Source organism: Theropithecus gelada, chromosome 1 (assembly GCF_003255815.1).
Source record: "Theropithecus gelada isolate Dixy chromosome 1, Tgel_1.0, whole genome shotgun sequence".
NCBI classification, from domain to species: Eukaryota; Metazoa; Chordata; class Mammalia; order Primates; family Cercopithecidae; genus Theropithecus; species Theropithecus gelada.
The window spans coordinates 67767744-67793429 of record NC_037668.1 but is presented as its reverse complement, the minus strand read 5'-3'; the positions used below and the strand labels follow the sequence as shown (position 1 = coordinate 67793429).

The window sequence follows — 25686 nt, the reverse complement described above, 5'->3', positions numbered from 1 at the left end:
TGGGCTCAAGTGATCCTCCCACCTCGGCCTCCCTAGTAGCCAGGATTATAGGCACATACCACTACCCCTGGCTAATTTTAAAAAAAATTTTTTTTTTTTTTTGGGTGGAGATGGGGTCTTGCTATGTTGCGTGGGCTGTATTCACTTTTTATTTATTTATTTATTTATTTATTTATTTATTTATTTTGAGACAGAGTTTCGCTCTTGTTGCCCAGGCTGGAGTACAATGGCATGATCTCAGCTCACCGCAACGTCTGCCTCCCAGGTTCAAGCAATTCTCCTGCCTCGGCCTCCTGAGTAGCTGGGATTACAGGCATGCACCACCACGCCTGGCTAATTTGGTATTTTTAGTAGAGACGAGATTTCTCCATATTGGTCAGGCTGGTCTTGAACTCCCGACCTCAGGTGATCTGCCCACCTCGGCCTCCCAAAGTGCTGGGATTATAGGTGTGAGCCACCGCTCCTGGCCCTATACTCACTTTTTATAAAACTGGCCTCATATTATTCCATTGTATAGTGGATACACTCTAATTTCTTTACAAATTCTTTACACTATTTTTTTGATGTTTTGTTGAAAAAACTTGAGCAGAGAACTGAGATTATGAAGATGGACTGAGGGATGAATCTGGCAATAGAGCATAAAATGGATTAAAGAGGAGAGAATGGAAAAGGAAATGATTGATGAGAGACCCTTGAAATAATCCAGCTGAGATTAGGCCAGTTAGTGGCCATGGGTTTTCCCCTCACTCTTATGCATCCAACATATGCTTTCGTCCGTCTTGAAGTCCCGACATTTCTAGAAAACACAGTTGTCTTTCTCCTCTCTACCTTAGCTCATCTCAGTCCTTCTGAATTTCATCTTTGCTTGTTGAAATCCTACCTCTCCTTTAATATCCAGAACAAACCCCACACCCTGCCATGATTGGTCCTGGCTGGAAATTGTCCCTCCTCCCTTTCTTCCTTCCTTTGTGCATGTTTCTTCCAAAGGCAGTACAGGGCAGTGGTGAAGAGCAACGACTTTGGACCCACCAATTTGCTATCTCTGTGCCCTTGGGCACCTTACTCAATGCCAGTTCTCAGTGCCTCAGTGTCCTCACCTGTCAGAGGGGGAGGAGTGCATACAGCGTTGTTATGAGGAGCAAATCAGTTAAAGTTTGTAAGAATAGTGCCTGATAGTATCTGATCAGCGCTGAATAAATGTTAGCAATTGTTTTGATTCACCGCAGAGGGTGGTCTACGAGAGCGCGGAGCCCCACTCGGCCAGCGGAGCCTGGCGGGGGACCTGTTGCGCTGAAAGCTCCAGGGTAGGGCCAACGCCCATCAGGCTGCGCATCCGTTCGGGATGCGCAGGTTGCAGTCTGCAGCCGGCGGCGCCACGCCCAGGCGGGCGGAGCGCGGCTCCGGGAGGCGCGAGCCCGCGGTCATGTGACACAGTGAAGATGGCGTCGCCCAGCTGCCTGTGGCTCTTGGCTGTCGCCCTCCTGCCATGGACCTGCGCTGCCCGGGCGTTGCATCATCTGGACCCGCCGGCGCCGCTGCCGTTGGTGATCTGGCATGGGATGGGTGAGTGAGTGAGAAGCTGAAAAGGGTTTGGCGATTCTCTCTCCTCCTAGCCTCGGTTCGCATCTGCAAAATGCGGGTGTAGAGGGCGAGGACCTGGTCCCACAGCTCGCGGCTGCCTCGACATTTTAGGATTTGAAGGATTTGAAGGATCTGCATTGGAAAGAGAGAAGGGGAAGGAGCCGTCCTTTGATGAGCTCAAAGAGAGCCGCGCACGGCGTTGAGGTTTTACATGCTGTCCTTGATTAATCCTTACAGTAGTGGCGTCAGGATGCGGCATCTCGCACTTGATCAGGCTAGGTGAGCTGCGGCTGGCTACATGACTGGCGCATCTACCCTTTTATTTATTCCTTCACACATTGAACAGAGCTTTGTTAGGCACCTACAGTTCATTTACAAGTTGAGTAACCCTTATCTGAAATGCTTGGGACTGAGAAGTATTTCGGATTTTTAAAAAATGTTTGCATATATACAACAAGATATCTTGGGGGTTGGACCCAAGGAAATTCATTTATTTTTCGTATACACCTTATACACATACCTGGAAGTTAATGTTTTTTGTTTTTTGTTTTTCCTGAGACAGAGTCTCGCTCTGTCGCCCAGGCTGGAGTGCAGTGGCCGGATCTCAGCTCACTGCAAGCTCCGCCTCCCGGGTTTATGCCATTCTCCTGCCTCAGCCTCCCGAGTAGCTGGGACTACAGGCGCCCGCCACCTACCTCGCCCGGCTAGTTTTTTGTATTTTTTTTTTAGTAGAGACGGGGTTTCACTGTGTTAGGCAGGATGGTCTCGATCTCCTGACCTTGTGATCCGCCCGTCTCGGCCTCCCAAAATGCTGGGATTACAGGCTTGAGCCACCGCGCCCGGCCTGCTGGAAGTGAATTTTATGCAATATTTTAAATAATTTTGTGCAACCTGTCACATGAGGTCAGGCGTGGAAATTTCCAATTGTGGCATTATGTCTGCTCTGAAAAACTTTCAGATTTTGGATTTTGCATTTTCAGATTAGGATGCTCAACCTATATTAATTTAACACAGTTATTGAGCACCTACTAGGTGCTGAGGATACAGTAGGGAACTAAACAGGCTAAAGTCTTTGTTCTTTTGGAACCTACTCTCCGGTAGGAGGAGCAGATTATAAAGAAATTAATAAGTAAAACATAACATATGAAATGGTGATAAGTGCAATGGAGAAAAGTATAGTAGGGTGTAGGATAAAGATGAGGTGGGGGCTTGCACTTTTAATAAAGCAAAGTTGGGAAAGAATTCATTTAAAAAGTGACATCTGAATGCAAAACAGGTGGATGAGGACAGTTGCCATTTGGCTATCTGGTAGAAGGAACAGTAAATGGGAAAGCCCTGATGCAGAAGTATGTCTGGTATATTCAACAGACAGCATTCAGGTCAGTGTGGCTGGAAATGAGTGAGCAAGGGGAAGAAGTTAGGAGTTTAGTTTGGAAGGGAGGGGCAGTTACAGAAGTTATTGGGCCTAGTAAGACTAATGCAGGGACTTTGGCTAGAGTGTCATGGGGAACTTTGTGACCACATGAGTGACATGATCTGACACATTTTTAAAGAATCACTTTAGTTGCTGTATTGAGAATAGATTGTAGGGGTTCATGGATAGTCACAGGGAGACAGGTTAGGAAACTATTGCAATGATTTAAACAAGAGATGATGATGGCTTGAAACTGTAGAGTAACAATAGAGGTGTTGAGAAGTGGTCAAAGTTTGGATAGATTTTGAAGGCGGATTGCTAACAGATCAGACTTGGAATAAGAGAGAAAGAAAGGAGCCAAGGATGACTCCACAGGTTTTGGCCTGGACAATTGGAAGGGTGAAGTTTTCATTTTACCAAGACGGGGAAGTCTGTAGGACAAGCTGACTTAGGGTGGGGGAAAGATCAAGAGTCTGCTTTTGGGCTTACTAAACTCGAAATCCTCATGAGATATCCAGGAAGTGTTGTAGAGGCATGGAGCGTGGAGTCTAGGACAGAGATACCGGCTGGAGATTTAAGTAGGGAGTCTTCGGCATACAGCTAGTAGTTAAAGGCCTGGTGAGATCACCTAGGAAATGAGTATACACAGAGGACTGAGCCCTGAGGTACTCCATTCCCTTTGGAGGTGGAGGAAATGAGGAGAAACTAGCAAAGGAGACTATATCCGAACAACCAGTGAAGTGGAGGGGTCAGGAAAGCTCAGTGTCCTTGACGCCAAGTGAAGAAAGTGTTTCAGGAGGAAGGGCATGATCAACTGCATCAAATGTTGATAGGTCCTGAGTAACTGTATCAAATGTTAATGGGTCAAGGAAGATAAAGGCTGACAACTGATTATTGGATTTAGCAATATAAAGATGACTAATCTTGACAAAAGCAGTTTTGGGAGAGTGGTGACAGTGAGAGCTTCATTGGGATGGGTTACAGAAAAATATTCAGAGTAATTAGAGTAAGCAAATACAAACACTTTCAAGGTTCTGCACCAGGCCCTGGGGCTACTACTGTGGGGTCAAAAGAGGACACAAGTTAGGAGCTTTGTGTTTTCCCAGAGCTCACAGTCAGTTGCAGGGGAGGCAGAGGCAGTTAAGTAACCTACAATTACAGCTCAGTGTGGAGAACGTTGTTTTCAGAGAAATAAAAGGAATAGACGATTCTCTAGGCAATAGCCTTTTCTTCTTCTAAAATTGGTGCTTAAGCTTTCTTGCAGGTTGAAAATGGAATGAGTAAGTTCGAAATGGGAAATGATCTCACTCCACTTCTCCTACTCAGTAGCCAGTTTGCTTCCTGTTCCTAGTTCTAGTTCCTTGAAATAGAAGAAACAAGTTTGGGATTAGGACAAGATGAAGAGGCTCCTGAAATGCAAATTTTAAGGAGGCACTCACTCTCAAATTCAGGGTCAGCACTTACATAAACCTGAGAATGAGTGCCTCCTTAAATTTTGTGCCCTAGAGCAGGGGTCCCCAACTCCCTGGGTTGGGTCTGTGACCTGTTAGGAACTAGGCCACACAGCAGGAGGTGAGTGAGCCTGGAGCCTTACGGCCATGAGCTCTACCTCCTCTCAGGTCAGCAGTGGCATTAGATTCTCATAGGCGCTCAAATCCTGTTGTGAACTGCGCATGTGAGGGATCTGGGTTGCGTGCTCCTTATCAGAAAATAACGAATGCCTGATGATCTGAGGTGGAACAGTTTTGAAAAATTGTCTTCCACGAAACTGGTCCCTGGTGCCAAAAGTTGAGGACCGCTGTCCTAGATGCTTCATTTGCCTCACCCTAGTCCTGGCTCTGAAGACAAAACTTTGCATCTCTTCACCCCAAATATCCTGTGTGATAGGGGAAGGGAATGTATACCTGTGCTTATTTTTCATTTGTAAATATGGTGTCTTAATTATCCTATGTGGGCTTTTTGGGTTTTTTGAGACAGGGTCTCATTTTGTTGCCCAAACTGGTCTCAAACTCTTGGCCTCAAGCAACCCTCCTGCCTCGTCTTACCAAAGCGCTGGGTTGATAGGTATGAGCCACCATGCTTGGCCTATATGGAATTTTTTTTTTTTTTTTGAGATGGAGCCTTGCTCTGTTGCCCAGGCTGGAGTGCAGTGGCATGATCTTGGCTCACTGAAACCTCCACCCTTCAGGTTCAAGTGATTCTTCTGCCTCAGCCCCCCAAGTTCCTGGGACTACAGACACGCGCCTCCACACCCGGCTAATTTTTGTATTTTTAGTAGAGATGGGGTTTCACCATGTTGCCCAGGCTGGTCTCAAGCTCCTGACCTCGTGATCCACCCACCTCGGCCTCCCAAAGTGCTGGGATTACAGACGTGAGCCACGACACCCAGCTCCTGTATGGACTTTTGAAGCTTGTTATTACTTGATGAACAGGAGCTAAGCAAAAAATGTTCTTTCTTCTATTTTTTAAAATTGAGGTAAAAATTCATATAAATTTAACCATTTTAAATTGTGCAATTCAGTGGCATTTAGTGTATTTGCTATGTTGTGCAACTAACACTTCTCTCTTTTTCAACGCCCCAGGAAAACACACATAGCCATTAAGCAATCACTCCCTGTTCTCCCCTCCTACTACTTCTTGATAATCTCCAACTTAGTTTTCTGTATATCAGTGGATCTGCCTATTCTTTTTGATCATATAAAAGGAATCATGCATTCTGTGACCTTTTGAGTCTGGCTTGTTTCACTTAGTGTAATGTTTTTGAGGTTCATTCAAGTTGTAGCATGTGTCAGCACTTTCTTCCTTTTTATAACTGAGTAATATTCCATTGTGTGAATATACCACATTTTGTTCAGTCATTCATTCATGGCCTTCTGGATGGTTTCTCCCTTTTGACTATTACAAATATTGCTGCTGTTAACATCTATATGCAAGCTTCTGTGTAGACGTGTGTTTTTATTTCTTTTGGGTGTATAACTAGGAGTTGAATTGCTGAGTCATTTAGTAATTGTATGTTTAACTTTTTGAGAAACCACCAAACTGTTTTTCACAGTGGCTGCTTATTACATTCCCACCAGCAATGTCCAAGGGATCCCGTTTTTCTACATCCTTGACAATACTTGTTGGTTTCTATTAAAAAGTATTATTAAAGACATCCTAGTCTGTGAGAAATGGTATCTCATTGTGGTTTTGGTTTGCATTTCACATGCTTTTCACATGCTAATTGTTAGATATTTGTATATCTTCTTTGGAAAAATATCTGTTTAATTCCTTTTCCCGTTTTTAAATTAGGTTATCCTTGAGTTGTAAGTGAGTTATAAATTCCTAGTATATTCTGGATATTAAGCCCTTATTGGATAAATGTTTTGCAAATATTTTCTTCCATTCTGTACATTGTTTTCACATTCTTGATAATGCTCTTTGAGGCCTCAAAGTTTTTAAAGAGTAAATAATATTTTGACTTATGAGTTTCCATCATTGTTTTTTGTTGGCTAGGAGACAGCTGTTGCAATCCCTTAAGCATGGGTGCTATTAAAAAAATGGTTGAGAAGAAAATACCTGGAATTTACGTCTTATCTTTAGAGATTGGGAAGACCTTGATGGAGGTAAGGCGCTTCACAGCTGTTCCTTTGAGGAGTTGCTGACTGCTTTCATAGCATATACTGTTGAAATGCTTTGCCTTGTGTTTTTAGCAGCAAATCATACAATGATACTTTCACCCTTGAGTGGCTCGTGTGAGGATACCAACCTAAACGAGTTTACCTCTTAGAGAAGATGTCAGTGGTTGTTTTCAGTCCCATCCTGTCACTTGTCTCTGGCTTCTTTTTTAGGACGTGGAAAACAGCTTCTTCTTGAATGTCAATTCCCAAGTAACAACAGTGTGTCAGACACTTGCTAAGGATCCTAAATTGCAGCAAGGCTACAATGCTATGGGATTCTCCCAGGGAGGCCAATTTCTGTAAGTTCCTTTTTGTTACATTGTACCACTTATATGGAATGGATTTTTTTTTTTCTTTTATTCAGATAAATCCACTCCTTCACAATTCAAGATTGTCACCTATCTTGGAAGGGAAATTTCCTAAAACGTTCCCGTGTATGAAGCTTTATGGAACTTAATTTCTTTTCTTTTTTTTTTGAGACGGAGTTTTGCTCTTGTTGCCCAGGCCGGAGTGCAGTGGTGTGATCTTGGTTCACTGCAACCTCCACGTCCTAGGTTCAAGCGATTCTCCTGCCTCAGCCTCCCAAGTAGCTGGGACTACAGGTGCTCACCACCACACCTAGCTAATTTTTTGTATTTTTAGTTGAGATGGGGTTTCACCATGTTGTCTAGGCTGGTCTCAAACTCCTGACCTCATGTGATCCACCCACCTTGACCTCCCAAAGTGCTGGAATTACAGGTGTGAGCCACCGTGCCCGGCCAGAGCTTAATTTATTTTCTATGAAAGTTGAAAGAAAGATTTGCATTCACCTATATCAGAGGAAAATCCTGAAACTCTGTGGGTTTGGGGAACCACAGAGGATGACCAGCTTAATCTGTGATGCCGATTGTGGATGATACATTTCCATCTGACAGTCGGAGCTGAAACTCCCTTTTATTCCATAGGAGGGCAGTGGCTCAGAGATGCCCTTCACCTCCCATGATCAATCTGATCTCAGTTGGGGGACAACATCAAGGTAACTTTGCCTCTTTGCTTTCTTTTTTCTCTGTTCTAACCGACATGACCATGTGATTTTAAAAAAATCTAGGAACTGTATTTGCACAAGACATCAGCCATCCTTGCAAAATCCTGTTTCTCTAGCTTTTAACAAACTAGCCAGCATTGCTGGAGACATAGAAAGAGACGTAGGATTCCAGAGGCCTGCATCACTAGGTTGACATCTACTTCTCTCCAATTTTGTTGACACGATTGCATGGAAGTGAGATGGTTATAGCCACTGGCAGGTGGTGGTTGAGGAGTTAGGAAAATCGAGTGACCTTTCCTGTTCTCTGACTTGGTGATATCCTCTTGAATTTAGGCTTAGGCAAAGAATAGTGTGTAAGCTCTTTTGTCTTTAAATTTTTTTTTTTTTTTTTTTTGAGACGGAGTCTCGCTCTGTCACCCAGGCTGGAATGTGGTGGCCGGATCTCAGCTCACTGCAAGCTCCGCCTCCCGGGTTCACGCCATTCTCCTGCCTCAGCCTCCAGAGTAGCTGGGACTACAGGCGCCCGCCACCTCGCCCGGCTAGTTTTTTTTTGTATTTTTTAGTAGAGACGGGGTTTCACCGTGTTAGCCAGGATGGTATCGATCTCCTGACCTCGTGATCCACCCGTCTCGGCCTCCCAAAGTGCTGGGATTACAGGCTTGAGCCACCGCGCCCGGCCTTGTCTTTAAATTTAAACCCTTTGAGAAATAGCAGGTTTTCTGTTTAGACAGAATTCCATACTTTTGGGGAAGGGTGTGTCTTTAGAATGGAATTTCATCTCTGTTGCGATGGGTATAGCTATTAGCTGGTATAATGTGGGAGCAGAATGATTCTCCATATAATCAGGAAACCTGGACTCACCCAATTAACTATTAGTCATAGGCAAGTAATTTGGTATCTTAGGTTCCACTCACAGAGGAAACCAAAATATGGTCCTGCCTGTCTTATAGGAATTTTTCAGAGGATAAAGTGAAATAATAGGTAGGAAAACATTTTTAAAAGTATAAGGATTATACAAACACAAATTGGTAAAACAAGCTTTATTATTCATTCAACAAATATTTATTGAAAACCTACTATATGCCAGGAACAAGACAGACAAGGTCCTTACGTTCATGAAATATATACACACACGCATGTGCACATATATACACATACATACATAGACATATGCACATATATACACACATACATAGACGTATATATGCACATGCATGCACTTATATACACACATATATATACACACATATATATGTACACAATAAAATAGAGGATAGCCGGGCACGAGGTGGTGTATACCTGTAGTCCCTGCTACTTGGGAGGTTGAGGCTGGAGGATCATTTGAAGCCAGGAGTTCGAGGCACTGTGGCATGCTATAATTGTGCCTGTAAATAGCCATTGCACTTTAGTCTGGGCAACATAGCAAGACCCAATCTCTTGGAAAAAAACAAGAACAACATGATACTGTGTGAAGGACCCACTAATGGTTGTAGCGCTTAAAGGAGTGGGCTCTGGGGCCAAACTGCCTGTGTCTGATCCTTATCCCTTATTGTCTAACCTTGGACAAGGTATTTAACCTCTCAGTTTTACAGTTTTCTATCTGTGATATGGGGAAAATAATGATATCTACTCCACAGGCTGGTTGTGAGGATTACATTAATTATTGCCAATATTTTGCTCAGAACTATTCGTGGTACTCAAAACAGTGTTATTGATGAGGATGCTAAGGATGAAGTATAACTGGGGGAGGGGAAGGAAATGAGGATGGGTACTATTTGAGGTAAGCTGGTCAGATATGACTTGCCTAGGACCAAGACCTGAGAGCTGAAAATGAGTCCAGCCATGTGATGCAGCACATCCTCCAGGGATGAGCAGGTACAAAGATCCTTAGGCGGGAAGGAGTGTAAGCAGCACCAGGAGGAAGCTGGTGATGGTATTCGTTCTCTGCACTTTATTTTCATGAGGAACAAGTGAATGAGATCAGAGTTTGGTCCTGTTCGTTTTGTTTCTCACAGCGCCTTGTGCATAGTGGGTATTGGATACATGATTACTGAAGGAATGAATATTTGTCGTCTACCTCTGTAGGTGTTTTTGGACTCCCTCGATGCCCAGGAGAGAGCTCTCACATCTGTGACTTTATCAGAAAAACACTGAATGCTGGCGCGTACTCCAAAGTTGTTCAGGAACGGTATGTATGGTTAGCTGAAAAGATTACACACCTGTCACCGTGTGAAAATACCATGCTGACTTTCATGCTCACAGTGATTCCAGCAGTAGTTCCTTATGACATTCAAATGAGATCTTTTTTTTTATTGAAACAGAGTTTCGCTCTTTTTGCCCAGGCTGGAGTGCAGTGGCGTGATCTTGGCTCACTGAAGCCTCCACCTCCCAGATTCAAGCAAGTCTCCTGCCTCAGCCTCCAAGTAGCTGGGGTTACAGGCATGTGCCACCACGCCCGGCTAATTTTGTATTTTCAGAAGAGACAGGGTTTCTCCATGTTGGTCAGGCTGGTCTCCAACTCCTGACCTAAGGTGATCCACCCGCCTTGGCCTCCCAAAGTGCTGGGATTACAGGCGTGAGCCACCGCGCCTGGACTTCAAATGAGATCTTTTTGTACCATCTGCTCAATTTCATTGTAAACCTAAACTCGCTCCAAAAAGTCTATTAATTAAAAAACAAAGAAAGACAAACAAGGGCATTTTTCTATGTAAGAAGAATGTAATTATAACAGAATAAATTTCCATCTTTAAAAAACAAACAGAAAGCCTTTAGAAAGTACTAAGCTCAAGGAATTATTGTTGGTATTTAGAGGACAGATTCTTTATGTTGGTAGCTACTCCCTACATCACTGTCCCTGACTCCTCAAATGTGTTTGGGTATTTAGCATGGCCAGCCTGGCACGATGGCTCACACTTGAAACCCCAACTCTTTGAGAGGCCAAGGCAGGAGGATTGCTTGAAGCCAGAAGTTCAAGACCAGTCTGAGCAACATAGTGAGACCCCTGTCTCTATTAAAATCTATTTAAAAAAAAAAAAAGATGCAGAATTACTTTTGTAGTGTGTGCTTGTTCATTTGTTTCCAAACTTAATTGTATATCAGAACCACAGGGAAATTCATTAAAAATGGATTCCCGGGCTCTATCCTTAGAAGTTGTAGGCCGGGCACGGTGGCTCACGCCTGTAATCCCAGCACTTTGGGAGGCAGAGGCGGGTGGATCATGAGGTCAGGAGTTTGAGACCAGCCTGACCAACATGGTGAAACCCTGTCTCTACTAAAAATACAAAAATTAGCTGAGCACGATGGTGCCTGTAATCTCAGCTACTCAGGAGGCTGAGGCAGGAGAATCGCTTAAAAAACCCAGGAGGCGGAGCTTGCAGTGAGCCGAGATTGCGCATCGCACTCTAGCCTGGGTGACAGAGGGAGACTCTGTCTCAAAAAAAAAAAAAAAAAAAAAAAAAACAGAAGTTGCGATGGTAGGTCTGATGTTCTCTAGATGATAGCTGGAGTTTGGGATCAACTAATATCCTGTGGGTTTTCCAAGTGTCTCATTCTTGTCAAATAACAACTTTTTATTGTAGTATATTCTTGAAGCCATTTTCCAAGATACAGCCTTGTGACTGACTCATGTTGGAACAACCTACAGCTAGCTGTCTTTTCTCTTCCCACTCATTGGCTGCACAAATAGCCACAAAGCTGTTTTGGGTCAACAGTACCACCTGATGGTTTTTATAGAAAACTAAGATACTCTGTACCTCTGTCTCCTTTTTTTAACCCTCATGCTACACCAGGCTCTCCCCTTTGCCTGGTTTGATTGGCTGTGGCTAATCACAACTTAATTATTTATATTCTACATATTCTTTGCTCTCATGGATTTGCATGGTATTTAGACTTCATTCTTCCTCCTTTACTCTTGATTCTCACTCTTGCCCAGTTGCCTCCAAAAAGCCTATACTTTTCTTTCTTTGTGTGAACCAAAACAGCTCTTGGCAATCAGAATTCTGTTAGTGATGCTAAGTGAGCAGTCCATCAGGGGGTGACAAGTGACACGTAAATACTGATTAAGGTGGGTGCGGTGGCTCATGCCTGTTATCCCAGCACTTTGGGAGGCCTTGGTAGGCAGATCACTTGAGGCCTGGAGTTTGAGACCAGCCTGGCCAACATGACGAAACTCCATCTCTACTAAAAATACAAAAATTAGCCAGGTGTGGTGGCGCACACCTGTAGTCTCAGCTACTCCGGAGGCTGAGGCTAGAGAATCACTTGCACCCAGGAGGTGGAAGTTGCAGTGAGCTGAGATCGCGCCTCTGCACCCCAGCCTAGGTGACAGAGTGAGACTCTGTCTCAAAAAATAAAAATAAAAGATACGATTAAAAGCAGTAGATTGATGTGTTTATCTTCCTCCTTAAATTTTAATGAAGTAGTAGCAGAAGAATAAAAAGTGATAAACCCACAAGAGCAGAGAGAACAGGGAGAAAGGAGGTAAGAGACCATAAAAAATGCCAACATGTTTTTGAAAGCAAGCAAGCAGATGAATGAGTGTGAGAACTGTTTTAGCAGAGCAGATGGCGAAGGCTTAAAGTAACAAGGAGAAATCATTTTGTCTTTGTGATACTGTCCTAGGTTGCCCCTGGTATTAGGGAAGATTAATTCTGGTTGCAAGAAGGAAACCATATCAAGCCAAAGTAAATTTTAAAAGAAAGTAATACTCTGTTGGTGCCTAAGGCCTCACAGGGCCTGGAATCAAGAATTGGGAGCCACGAGGAGCCAGGGTATTCTCTCTCCATTGCCATTGTTGCTTCTCTCTCTGTGTCGCTGCTGCTTCTCTCCATGCAGACCAGCTTCCCCTGCCACCCACATGATGGAAGGTGGCCTCGCACAGCTTCCAAATGTTGAATCTTCTGTTAGGAGATTGTCTCAGTCTGAGGCTAGAATCTCTCTGTCCTGATTCAGATTCTTCGGGAAGGGACCATGCCCCGGCTCAGGTCAGGTGTCCACCTCTGCTCTCATTAACTGTGGCCAGAGAAGTGGAACCATGCATACTCCCCATACCCACCTCCCTGTAAACCAGTAGGCAGGGCAGGAAGAGTGCAAGAGTGGGACTTAGGCAGAGACCCCAAAAGAGGTCTTCCACATTCTTCAGATAACTTAACCTTAGCAAAGCAAACGGGATATCCTAATCCACACAGTAACTGGTGAGGAAGCCCCCGGCTTGGCATGATGAGGGCAACGAGGAATGGTGTAACAGTTCTCGCTCTCCTTCCTGGATGTAAAATCTACCCTCTAGTTCCCTTTTGCCTTCGCAGGTGCTGTCAGCCCTTCCTAGCCTTCTCCTTCCTCCAGTTTGCTCTCTGCCATGCCCCGCCCCATGCTGTACCCTCCCACCCCTACACTCCCTGCCACAATGAATACTTCAGTGTTGCCCTGGCCTCGGCCTTGGCCTCCATCTTCCCCTGTTCCAGCTCAGGGGAAGCTAGAGCTTTACATATCCTGTTTAATTTTCATAGCAACTTGCCCTCCCCAGGTCTGCTCGGGGCCCTGCTCCCAGTTTGCACCCCACCTGCAGTGGATCTCAGAGTGCTTGTCCCCAGTTGTCCCGTTTTCCCCACGTCTTTGTCCTCAGCTGATGAACTTGCAACTTTGTTTTCTGGAAATATTGAGGCATCTACTCAGGCTGTCTCAGAGACTTTTCAGCCATTCAGAAAAGTGAGAGAGTAATGTACCAAACTACAGGCATACCTCAGAGATACTGAGGATTCGGTTCTAGACCACCACGATAAAGCAAATACTGCAATACAGCAAGTCACACAAATTTATTGGTTTCCCAGTGCATATAAAAGCTATGTTTACACTATACTGAAGGCTGTTAAGTGTGCAGTAGCATTATGCCTAAAAAAAGTACATGCCTTAATTAGAAAATACTTTAATGCTAAAAAATGCTAATGATCATTTGAGTCTTCAGCAAGTGATCTTTTTGCTGGTGGAGTGTCTTGCCTGGATGTTGATGGCTGCTGACTGATCAGGGTGGTGGTTGCTGAAGGTAGGGATGGCTGTGCTAATTTCTTAAAGTGAGACAATGATGAACTTTGTATCAATTGACTCTTCCTTTCATGAAAGATTTCTTTGTAGCCTACGATGCTATTTGGTAGCATTTTGGCCACAGTAGAACATCTTTCAGAACTGGACTCAGTCCTCAAACCCTGCCACTGCTTTTATGTAAGCTTATGTAATATTTATTCTAAATCCTTTGTTGTCATTTCATCAGTGTTCATAGCATCTTCACCAGGAATAGATTCCATCTCCAGAAGCCACTTTTTTGCTCATCCGTAAGAAGCAATTCCTTATCTGTTGTATGAGATTGCAGCAATTCAGTCACATCGTCAGGTTCCACTTCTAATTCTAGTTCTCTTGCTATTTCCACATCTGCAGTTACTTCCTTCATTGAAGTCTTGAATCCCTCAGCCACTCATGAGGGTTGGAATCAACTTTTAAACTCCTGTTACTATTGATATTTTGACCTCTTCCTGTGAATCATGAATTTTTGTTTGTTTTTGAGACAAAGTCTCACTCTGTCACCCAAGTTGGAGTGCAGTGGTGCCATTACAGCTCACTGCAACCCAGCCTCAACCTCCCAGGCTCAAGCGATCCTCACACTTCAGCCTCCTGAGCAGCTGGGACTACAGGTGTTAGCCACTACACCCCACTAATTTTTTTTTTTTTTTTTTTTTTGAGACGGAGTCTCGCTCTGTTGCCCAGGCTGGAGTGCAGTGGCCAGATCTCAGCTCACTGCAAGCTCCGCCTCCCGGGTTCACGCCATTCTCCTGCCTCGGCCTCCGAGTAACTGGGATTACAGGCGCCCGCCACCTCGCCTGGCTAGTTTTTTGTATTTTTTAGTAGAGACAGGGTTTCACCGTGTTAGCTAGGATGGTCTCGATCTCCTGACCTTGTGATCCACCCGTCTCGGCCTCCCAAAGTGCTGGGATTACAGGCTTGAGCCACCGCGCCCGGCCACACCCCACTAATTTTTAAATTATTTTGTAGAGATGGGATCTTGTTTATGTTGCCCAGGCTAGTCTCAAACTCCTGGGCTCCATTGATGTTCCCTCCTCACCCTCCCAAAGTGAATGGTACCCAGCCCATTAATGTTCTTAATGGCATCTAGAATGATACATCATTTCCATGAGGTCTTCCATTTACTTTGCCCAGATGTATCAAAGGAATCACTGTCTATGCAGCTACAACCTTGTAAATGTATTTCTTAAATAATAAGACTTGAAAGTTGAAATTACTGCTTGATCCATGGGCTGTAGAATGGATGTGCTATGGCAGGCATGAAGACACATTAATCTCTTTGTACATCTCCATCAGAGCTCTTGGGTGACCAGGTGCTTTTTAATGAGCTGTAATATTTGTTTGTTTTTTAAGTTTGTTTTTAAACTTTTTTAAATTAAAAAACATAGTTTTTGAGACAGGGTTGTGCTCTGTTGCCCAGATTAGAGTGCAGTGGTGTGATCACAGCTCACTGCAGCCTTCACCTTCTGGACTCAAGCCATCGTCCCACTTCAGCCTCCTGAATAGCTAGGACTGCAGGCATGCACCACCATGCTCGGCTAATTTTAGAAAGAATTTTCTTTCGTAGAGGTGGGGTCTTGCTATGTTGCCCAAGCTAGTCTTGAACTCCTGGCCTCAAACAGTCCTCCTACCTTGGCCTCCCAAAGTGCTGGCATTACAGGTGTGAGCCACCATGCCCAGCTGCGTGGTAATGTTTTGAAAGGAATCTTTTTTTCTGAGCAATAGGTCTCAACAGTGGGCTTAAAATAGTCAGCAAACCGCACTGTAAACAGATCTGCTGTCATCCAGGCTTTGTGTTCCATTTATAGAGCACAGGCATAGTCATTTAGCATAGTTCTTAAGGGCCCTAGGATTTAAAAACCAAGCATTGGCTTCAACTTAAAGTCATCAGCTCCATTCGGCACTCACAAGAGAGTCAGCCGGTCCTTTGACGTTTTGAAGCCAGGCATTGACTTCTCCTCTATAGCTGTGAAAGTCCTAGATGGCATCTTCTTCCAATATAAGACTGTTTCATCTACACTGAAAATTCGTTGTTCATGGTCGCCACCTTCATTAAGTATCTCAGCTAGATCTCCTGGATAACTTACTGCAGCTTCTACATCAGCACTTGCTGCCCCATCTTGCACTCTCACGTTATGGAGATGGTTTCTTTCCTTGAACCTTATAGACCAACCTCTGCTAGCTTCACACTTTTTTTTTCTGCAGCTTCCTCACCTCTCTCAGCCTTCATTAAATTGAAGAGAGTTAGGTCGTTGCTCTGGATTAGGCTTTGGCTTAAGGGAATGTTGTGGCTGGTTTGATCTTCTATCTAGACCACTCACATTTTCTCCGTATCCGCAATAAGACTGTTTTGCTTCCTTATTATTTGTGTGTTCACTGAAGTAACACTTCTAATTTTCCTCAAGAACTTTTTTTTTTTTTTGCATTCTATAAATGTTCAGAGTTCTAAACCTTTAAAAGGTTTCAAATACATGTATAAACACATTCTAGAATGTCAGTCTGACTGTTGCTTCCTTTCACTTCAGTCTCATCTGCTCCTCTGAGGTAGCTGGCTCCGTTGGGCTGTACGCCGCCCTGCCCCGCTGAGTGGGGTTTTCAGGACCACTGCCTCTGGGCAGCTCTTCCACTCTGGCTGGGGAGCTTATGTTGTAGAAATTTGTGTTTCTCTCCCTGCCAACCCGGGATAGAGTTTGTTCGAATTTCCCCATGTGAGGCCTTGTGGTAACAGTGCCCGTTTTGAGGAGGCTGGAAGGGAAGGGAAAGTGGAGAGAGATTGGAAAGAAAGTATAAAGAGTCCCCTTTGCTCCAGTTCCCAACAAGTTCCTCATCTCCATCTGAAACCACCTCAGCCTGGACCTTATTGTCTATATCACTATCAGGCTTTTGGTCAAAGCCATTCGACAAGTCTCTAGAAAGTTCCAAGCTTTCCCACATTTTCCTGTCTTCTTCTGAGGCCTCCAAACTGTGCCAAGCTCTGCCTGGTACCCAGTTCCAAAGTCGCTTCCACATTTTTGGGTAACTTTTCAGTAGCACCCCACTCTGCTGGTACTTATTTACTGTATTAGTCTGTTTTCACGCTATTGATAAAGACATACCCGAGACTGGGCAAATAGAGGTTTATAGTGGACTTACAGTTCCATGTGGCTGGGGAAGCCTCACAATCATGGCGGAAGGTGAAAGGCACATCTCACATGACAGCAGACAAAAGAAGAGAGCTTGGGCAGGGAAACTCCCCTCTTCATTTTATTTTTTATTTGTTATTTTTTTGAGATGGAATCTCGCTCTGTCTCCCAGGCTGGAGTGCAATGGCGTGATCTTGGCTCACTGCAACCTATTCTTCCCAGGTTCAAGCGATTCTCCCTCCCTCACCCTCCCGAGTAGCTGGGATTACAGGCACATGTCACCATGCCTGGCTAATGTTTTGTATTTTTGGTAGAGACAGGGTTTCCTCATGTTGGCCAGGTTGGTCTCAAACTCCTGACCTCAGGTGATCTGCCCTCCTTGGCCTCTCAGAGTGCTGAGATTATAGGCATGAGCCACGGAACCCAGCCCAGCTCCCCTCTTTGAAACCATCAGATCTCATGAGACTTATTCTCTATCAAGAGAACAGCACAGGAAAGACCCACCCCTATAATTCAGTCACCTCCCATGACATATGGGAATTGTGGGAGTTACAATTCAAGGTGAGATTTGGGTGAGGACACAGCCAAACTATATCAGCATGATAAGTACGACAAACCCCAGTGTCACAGGGGAAGCAAATATTGATGAGTCCTTTGCCTGCATCTTTTATAATTTCTGTACTATGCTGAATAGTCCTTGTCTTATTGACAGACTGTTTTATAGGTACAAGTCTTGTCTTCTCTATTAAAGGGTAAGGCCTGGGACTTGAGGGCTTTGGCCTTTTGTCCTTGTTTTTTGAGACGGAGTCTCACTCCGTCGCCCAGGCTGAAGTGCAGTGACGCGATCTCGGCTCATTGCAACCTCTGCCGCCAGGGTTCAAGCAATTCTCCGGCCTCAGCCTCCTGAGTAGCTGGGATTATAGGCCCCTGCCACCGCGCCCAGCTAATTTTTGTAGTTTTAGTATAGACGGGGTTTCACCATCTTGGTCAGGCTGGTCTTGAACTCCTGACCTCGTGATCCACTTGCCTCAGCCTCCCAAAGTGCTGGGATTACAGGCATGAGCCACTGCTCCCGGCCGGCCTTTTGTCCTTTTAAAGTCTCTTGGTGGCCTTTGCACTGAGCGTGCCCGAGGCATACTGACTGACCTGCAGCTTGATCACCTCATTCTTTTTTCTTCCTACAGCCTCGTGCAAGCCGAATACTGGCATGACCCCATAAAAGAGGATGTATATCGCAACCACAGCATCTTCTTGGCAGATATAAATCAGGAGCGGGTAAGCACCCAAACCCTGTTCCCATAGATGTGCGTTCTTTTTCCTGTTTAGGTCCTCATAAACAAATCAGTGGTGACTACCCAAACTGTCCTGGGCAGATCCTAGGAAACAGAAGTTCTGTTTTTTTGGGAGGCAGTGCCTTTGAGATTCAGTTCCTTTTAGCGAGGTTGAAATTCAATTGCCTTTCTTCCCTTAAGTTCTTTCCCTCTCCCAGTGTTGAAACACACAGGATACGCTCAGTAGGTTGCTGACTGGGCTAGGTGGAAATTCACAGCTGCTGTCTTAATGAGGGAAGCTTTCCTGATGGATCAGTTTGGGGGTGGATTTTTCTCTAGAGATTTACCTAGATGAGAGATACAGTAGGCACTGAGTATGTCCCAGACACAAACATGGTTTGGTAGGTTCTGGTAAACTAGATGGCTCAGTTTATATTAGACTCATCTGGAGAGTCTTTTGGTTTTTTGTTTTTAAACAGAAAGTTTGAAGGGAAAAACAAGCCAAACAAAAAACAACACAGAACCACCCAGAATTTGCAGAACCACCCAGAATTTGCAGTTTCTTATTTTGTCTTGGCTTTCTCTGACTAGAAGCCTCTCACCTATGTGATGGACACCTATGGAGTGTGGTGTAAATTCATAGTTGTACCTGTATGCCATGGCCGGTGGCATGTCAGTCAGATAGGAAGGCCAGGCGCGGTGTCTTACGCCTGTAATCCTAGCATTTTGGGAGGCCGAGGTGGGCAGATCACTTGAGGTCAGGAGTTTGAGACCAGCCTGGCCGACACAGTGAAACCCCACCTCTACTAAAAATACAAAATTAGCTGGACGTGGTGGCGGCCACCTGTAATCCCAGCTACTCGGGAGGCTGAGGCAGGAGAATTGCTTGAACCCGGAGGCAGAGGTTGCAGTGAGCTGAGATGGTGCCACTGCACTCTGGCCTGGGCGACAGAGCGAGACTCCATCTCAAAAAAAAAAAAAAAAAAAGGCTGTATAAGCAATCCCATGACTGGGTATATACCCAAAGGAAAACAAATTGTCCTACCAAAAAGACACTTGCACTCATGTTTATTGCAGCACTGTTCACCATAGCAAAGACATGAAACCAACCTAGGTGCCCATCAGCGGTGGACTGGATAAAGAAAATGTGGTACATATACACCATGGAATATTGCACAGTCATAAAAGAGAATGAAATCCTGTTCTTTGCAGCAACGTGGATGCAGCTGGAGGCCATTATCCTAAGCAAATGAACACAGAAACAGAAGACCAAATATCACATGCTCTCACTTATTATTGGGAGCTACACATTGGGTACACGTGGATATAAAGATGGGCGCAATAGACACTGGAGACTCCAAAAGCTGGGAGGGAGGGGCTAGGGCTGAAAAACTTCCTGTTGGGCACTGTGTTCACTATTTGGGTGAAAGGATCAACAGAACTCCAAACCTCAGCATCACACAATATACCCTTGTAACAAAACTGCACATGTACCCCCCTGAATCTAAAATAAAATAAAGGGTTTTTTTTGTTTTGTGTTTTAGAGGAAAAAAAAAAAAAAAAAAAGCTGTACAGGTATATCCTGGGCAGGAAGCTGGAAAACAGCCCATATCCATGGGGAAGAAACATGGTGGCACAGGGTCAGGGAGACCAGAGAACTGGAAGGCTTTACTCCCCCTGCTGGTATCTGATGGTAATGACCTTAGGTGTTGCTGGCCTTTCTTTCAGGGTATCAATGAGTCCTACAAGAAAAACCTGATGGCCCTGAAGAAGTTTGTGATGGTGAAATTCCTCAATGATTCCATTGTGGACCCTGTAGATTCAGAGGTGAGACACTACTTAGGCCACATGCCAGGAGAGTAAATGGCATTAAAATAGGGCTGCCAGCCGGGCATAGTGGCTCATGCCTGTAATCCCAGCACTCTGGGAGGCCAAGGCAGGCAGATCACCTGAGGTCAGGAGTTCAAGACCAATCTGGCCAACTTGGTGAAACCCCATCGCTACTCAAAATACAAAAAGAAATTAACCAGGCGTGGTGGCAGCCACCTGTAATCCCCGCTGCTTAGGAAGCTGAGGCAGGAGAATCGCTTGAACCCAGGAGGCAGAGCTTGCAGTGAGCCAAGATCGTGCCACTGCACTCCAGCCTGGTTGACAGAGTAAGACTCTGTCTCAAAAAGAAAATAAAATGAAATTGAAGTGAAATGAAATGAAAAAATACAGCTGCCTGCTGGGGGAAAAAATCCTGCAGTCCCTTCCACCAACTTTTGTATAGAACAGTTCTTCACCTGAGGTCCATAAACGGGATACTGAAGATTGTAATCTACCCCCCAACCCCAAAATTCTATGCAAAATTATGTAATTGCATTCTCTGGGGAAGGGTCTATAATTTTAATCCATTTTCCAGAGACCAGAGACCCAAAACGGGTTCAGAATCAGCAGCCCAAAATATATCAGTTCCTAAGCTTGGCCTCCAAGGTCTGCCTTGATCTGCCTTCACCCTGTTTTCCAGCCTGATCTTCCTTGTCTGCACACTTCATACACTCTTGATCAAGCCATATTGTACTACTTGTGCTTTTCCTCTCGTATGCAAACTTTGTTCATGTTTTTCTGTCTCTAGAATGTACTTCCTTGGCTTCTCCACCTGACAGTTCCTATTCGTCTGTCAAGGCCAGGATGCCATCCCCCTTCCAAGCAGAATGTGATCTCTTTTGTAGATCATCAGCCTGTGTTAGGACACTCCTCACGTTATGTCACACCACCAGGGATTGGCTGATTGTGGCCCACAGGCCCAGTCCATCCTGCTACCTGTTTTGGTGTTACCCACACGTAAAGAACGGTTTTTACATTTTTTAATGGTTGGGGGAAATAATTTGACATATAAAGATTATGTAAAATTTACTTAGACATATAAAGTATTTTGACATATAAAGATTATGTAAAATTTAAATTCAGTGTCCTCATTGGAACAGTTTTACTTTTCACATACTGTCTGTGGCTGCTTTTGTTACAGTGGCAGCAGTGAGTAGTTGCAACCATATGGCCCTTAAAGCCTAAAATATTTTGTATCTGGCCTTTACAAAAACATTTGCTGACCTCTGTGCTCAACAGTGAATTGTTTCTGTGCCTTGCAAGACTGGGAGGTTTTTGGAAACAGATGATAGATTCATCCTTGAATGTCTAGAGCTCAGCCCAGGAATTTTTCACATTTATTGCTTAATAAATGTAGGAAGCAGAAATTCTGGGGAAGTGGAAAGCAGCCCCTCAGAAAGATTAACTCATCCCTCGGGCTCCACCCTTAAGAAGAGATGACTCAGACGCACCCTATCCATTTTTCCTTCTTGCTACAGCTTTATGATGTTCACTTTGTTGGCAGTTTTGGCTTCTAACCAGTCTCAAATTAGTTTGGCAGTATGTGCTGTGTGTCACATCTGACCTTATTTCTTTTGCTTCTTCTGCAGTGGTTTGGATTTTACAGAAGTGGCCAAGCCAAGGAAACCATTCCCTTACAGGAGACCTCCCTGTACACACAGGTAACTGGCAGGGAATCTATCTTGGGAGGTTGTGCTGTCTTTTTCAGCTCCCAGTTCTTGAAGCTGCTAGATTCTTTGGTGCTGGAGCCCTGCCCTGTACACCTCAGAGCACTAGGTACGCCTGAAACACCTGACTTATGTCCAATATGGGTGAAGCTTGTTAGGCTCTTGATTATTGCTCTAGCTTATCCGGCACTGCGTTACAGAAATTCACCACATCCTGAAACCTTATGGTTTCCAAGCAAGAAAAAGAGAAACCTCATGTCTGATTCCCTTTTTTTGATAAAAAGGTTTTAAAACTAGCTGCCTTTGCTGAGGTGCATCTGCTACAAATCTAGGAAGCCTCCAGGCATGATGAGGGGCATTTTTTTTTTTTTTTTTGAGATGGAGTCTCGCTCTGTCTCCCAGGCTGGAGTGCAGTGGAGCAATCTTTGCTCACTGCAACCTCTGCCTCCCGGGTTCAAGCAGTTCTCCTGCCTCAGCCCCCTTAGTAGCTGGGATTACAGGTGTGTGCCACCATGCCCGGCTAATTTTTGTATTTTTAGGAGAGATGGGGTTTCGCCATGTTGGCCAGGCTGGTCTCAAACTCCTGACCTCAGGTGATCCACCCATCTCGGCCTCCCAAAGTGCTGGGATTACAGGTGTGAGCCACTGTGCCTGGCCAAGGAACATTACTTTTAAACATTAACAGATGTGAAATCCTGTTTCTAAATTACACACTGCAAGGGAAGCTCCTGCAGGAGACTGATTGGGACTAGCGTTGTGAATTTTGTTTAGCAGTAGGTCCTGTATCTTAAGCAGAAGTTGCAGTAATTTACCACCTCCAGTTCTGGGGCCTTCTACACTTTAAGGATTTTTTCTTTTTTGAGACAGAGTCTTGCTTTGTCACCTAGGCTGGAGTGCAATGGTGTGGTCTCAGCTGACTGCAACCTCCACTTCCTGGGTTCAAGCGATTCTCCTGCCTCAGCCTCACTAGTAGCTGGGATTACAGGCACAAGCCACCATGCCTAATATTTTGTTTTTTTAGTAGAGACAGGGTTTCACCATGTTGGCCAGGCTGGTCTTGAACTCCTTACCTCAGGTGATCCACCTGCCTCAGCCTCCAAGAGTGTTGGGATTACAGGCGTGAGCCACCATGCCCAGCCCTAAGGATTTTATATTGGAGACAGACTCTCCAAAATGCATAAGTACTACACCTGAACCAGTCACCTTCTACTAGAATTCCTCCATGTTATTTCAGAGGTCATTTGTCTCCTCTTGGCTTTTCTTTTGCATTGGGTGCCTCAACTTCAGTGGTGAGGTAAAAAGGGAAGCTAGAGTCTGATTTAAAAAAAAAAAAAGGCTTGAGAAATTACAGCTAAGAACTTCCCTATTGTGAAACTCAAAATAATGGTGGCCATGGCAGAAGCACCATTCTGGCACTGTCGTAACTGCTTATCTTCCCAACCAGGGTTGTTCTCCAGCACCTAGGCTATGGGTAATGACATTTTCAACTCCAGAATATGGAAGTGTCCAGGGTTTGTTACCTAAGGCTTGCATATGGTTTTTTTGTTTTGTTTTTTGAGATGAAGTTTTGCTCTTATTGCCCAGGCTGTAGTGTAATGGCGTGATCTCAGCTCACTGCAACCTCCACTTCCCGGGTTCAAGCAAATTCTCCTGTCTCAGCCTCCCAAGTAGCTGGGATTACAGGTGCCCGCCACCATGCCCAGCTAATTTTTGTATTTTTATTAGAGATGAGGTTTTATCATATTGGTCAGGCTGGTCTTGAACTCCTGACCGCAGGTGATCCGCCTGCCTTGGCCACCCAAAGTGCTGGTATTACAGGCGTGAGCCACCGCGCCTGGCCTGGGTTGGATGTTTTTTAAGTTACCTAGCTAATGTTCTCCTGTCTTTGGCTCAGTCCCACTTACCTATGGCATGCTGAGGCAGTGTTGTCCATGGCTTGCCCACCTATAGGTAGTCCTCTGACTCTGAGAAGCTTTTCAAAAAGCAGAATCTAGAACTCTATATAGTGCAATCTCAATTGCATATACATTTTTAATACTTAGAAAAAACTGGCCGGGTGTGGTGGCTCACGCCTGTAATCCCAGCACTTTGGGAGGCCGAGGCGGGTTGATCACCTGAGGTCAGGAGATCGAGACCATCCTAACACGGTGAAACCCCATCTCTACTAAAAATACAAGAAATTACCTGGGCGTGGTGGCACACGCCTGTAATTCCAGCTACTCGTGAGGCGGAGGCAGGAGAATCGCTTGAACCCGGGAAGTGGAGGTTGCAGTAAGCCAAGATTGTGCCACTGCACTCCAGCCTGGGTGACAGAGCAAGACTCCATCTCAAAAAAAAAAAAAGAAAAGAAAGAAAAAAAAACTAGGAGATATTCTTTTTGGCATTTTTGAAAATATACCTCAATTTTATTTTGACAATATATCTCGAGTTAACATATTTACCATTTTACTCCAAAACTTCATTAAGCTTTTTGATTAATTATGGCTTTCCCTCTGCAGGACCGCCTGGGGCTAAAAGAAATGGACAATGCAGGACAGCTAGTGTTTCTGGCTACAGAAGGGGACCATCTTCAGTTGTCTGAAGAATGGTTTTATGCCCACATTATACCATTCCTTGGATGAAACCCATACAGTTCACAATAGAGCTCAGGGAGCCCCTAACTCTTCCAAACCACATGGGAGACAGTTTCCTTCATGCCAAGCCTGAGCTCAGATCCAGCTTGCAACTAATCCTTCTATCCTTATCTAACATGCCCTACTTGGAAAGATCTAAGATCTGAAGCTTATCCTTTGCCATCTTCTGTTACCATATGGTGTTGAATGCAAGTTTAATTACCATGGCGATTGTTTTATAAACTTTTGATGTGGTCACGCTCAGTTTTAGAAAGGGAGTCTGTTCCAGATCAGTGCCAGAACTGTGCCCAGGCCCAAAGGAGACAACTAATTAAAGCAATGAGATAGATTCTGAGGGCAAACGTTTTTCCAAGATCTTGCCGGATTTCAAGCAAAGAGGTACCCAGGCCTGAGGTACTCACATAAATGCTTTGTTTTGCTGGTGATTTAACCAGTGCTTGGAAAAATCTTGCTTGGCTATTTCTGCATTTCTTAAGGCTGCCTTCCTCTCTGAATACGTTACCCTCTGTGCTATCATCTTATTATTAGGCAAATCCCACTGGCCTAGTCTTGCTTCTGTGGCACCCACTTTGTCTCCTCAGGTAGTGATGAATTAGTTGCTCTGTCACAAAAGGAGGGAAGTAGCATCCAATTAAGTTGCTTAAGAGAGGAAATGTACATCTTGTATAACTTAGGGAGTGAAGAAAATGTAGGCACGAAAGTGAAAAGTGAGGCAGCTAGTTCTTCCTATTCCATTCTTGACCAACCTGCCCTTTCTTAATATGACTAGTGGTCTTGATGCTAGAGTCAACTTACTCTGTTGCTGGCTTTAGCAGAGAATAGGAGGAACCATATGAAAAGATCAGCCTTTCTGACTTCAATCCCCAAAACATATTTACCAGCATACTCCAAACTGTTTCTGATGGGTTCTGTGAGAAAAGGATTGTTTGCTCAAAAAGCTGGGAAAATACTACACACTCCCTTTCTCCTTCTGGAGATCACCCACATTAGAGGGTCTGAGGACTCTGAGAATTCGTGTTACAGTAAACAAAACTAACAATCTCCCATTTCCTACACTACTTGAGCATGGAAATCATAGTCCCCACTCTGTGAAAACTTAACGCTTTTTGGAAGACATTTCTGTAGAATGTCAGTTTGGAGAAATGATGAGCTACGCCTTGATGAAAGAACCGTGTTGGTGCTGCTAAGTTTACCCATTATGGTTTTTCCTTTCTCTCTCTCAAGCCTTATTCTTCAACTAAAAGATGAGGATTAAGAGCAAGAAGTGGGGGGGATGTGAAAATAATTTTATGAGGTTGTCTAAAATAAAGAGTAGTTTCTTATGCTTCGTGTTTTCAGTATTTTTTACATTCCTGTACAGCAAGTATCACAGGTAAA

General features: G+C 44.5%; 1 protein-coding gene across 3 annotated transcripts; it reads left to right on the top strand.

Moving 5' to 3' along the window:
• The first annotated feature begins 972 nt into the window (after window positions 1-972).
• Window positions 973-25631, top strand: PPT1 (palmitoyl-protein thioesterase 1). 3 transcript variants are annotated; one of them, XM_025372324.1, is made up of 9 exons: window positions 973-1563; window positions 6491-6600; window positions 6826-6953; window positions 7599-7669; window positions 9764-9866; window positions 18054-18144; window positions 19869-19967; window positions 21599-21670; window positions 24175-25631. In XM_025372324.1, the coding sequence occupies exons 1-9, from the start codon at window positions 1440-1442 to the stop codon at window positions 24295-24297; spliced, it is 921 nt and encodes a 306-aa protein (XP_025228109.1). In that variant the 5' UTR covers window positions 973-1439; the 3' UTR covers window positions 24298-25631. The 3 variants fall into 3 exon arrangements, with proteins under 3 accessions (XP_025228109.1, XP_025228188.1, XP_025228265.1); XM_025372403.1 differs by lacking the exon at window positions 21599-21670; XM_025372480.1 differs by lacking the exons at window positions 6491-6600; window positions 6826-6953; window positions 7599-7669 and having other exon boundaries at window positions 984-1563.
• The last annotated feature ends 55 nt before the right edge of the window (window positions 25632-25686 follow it).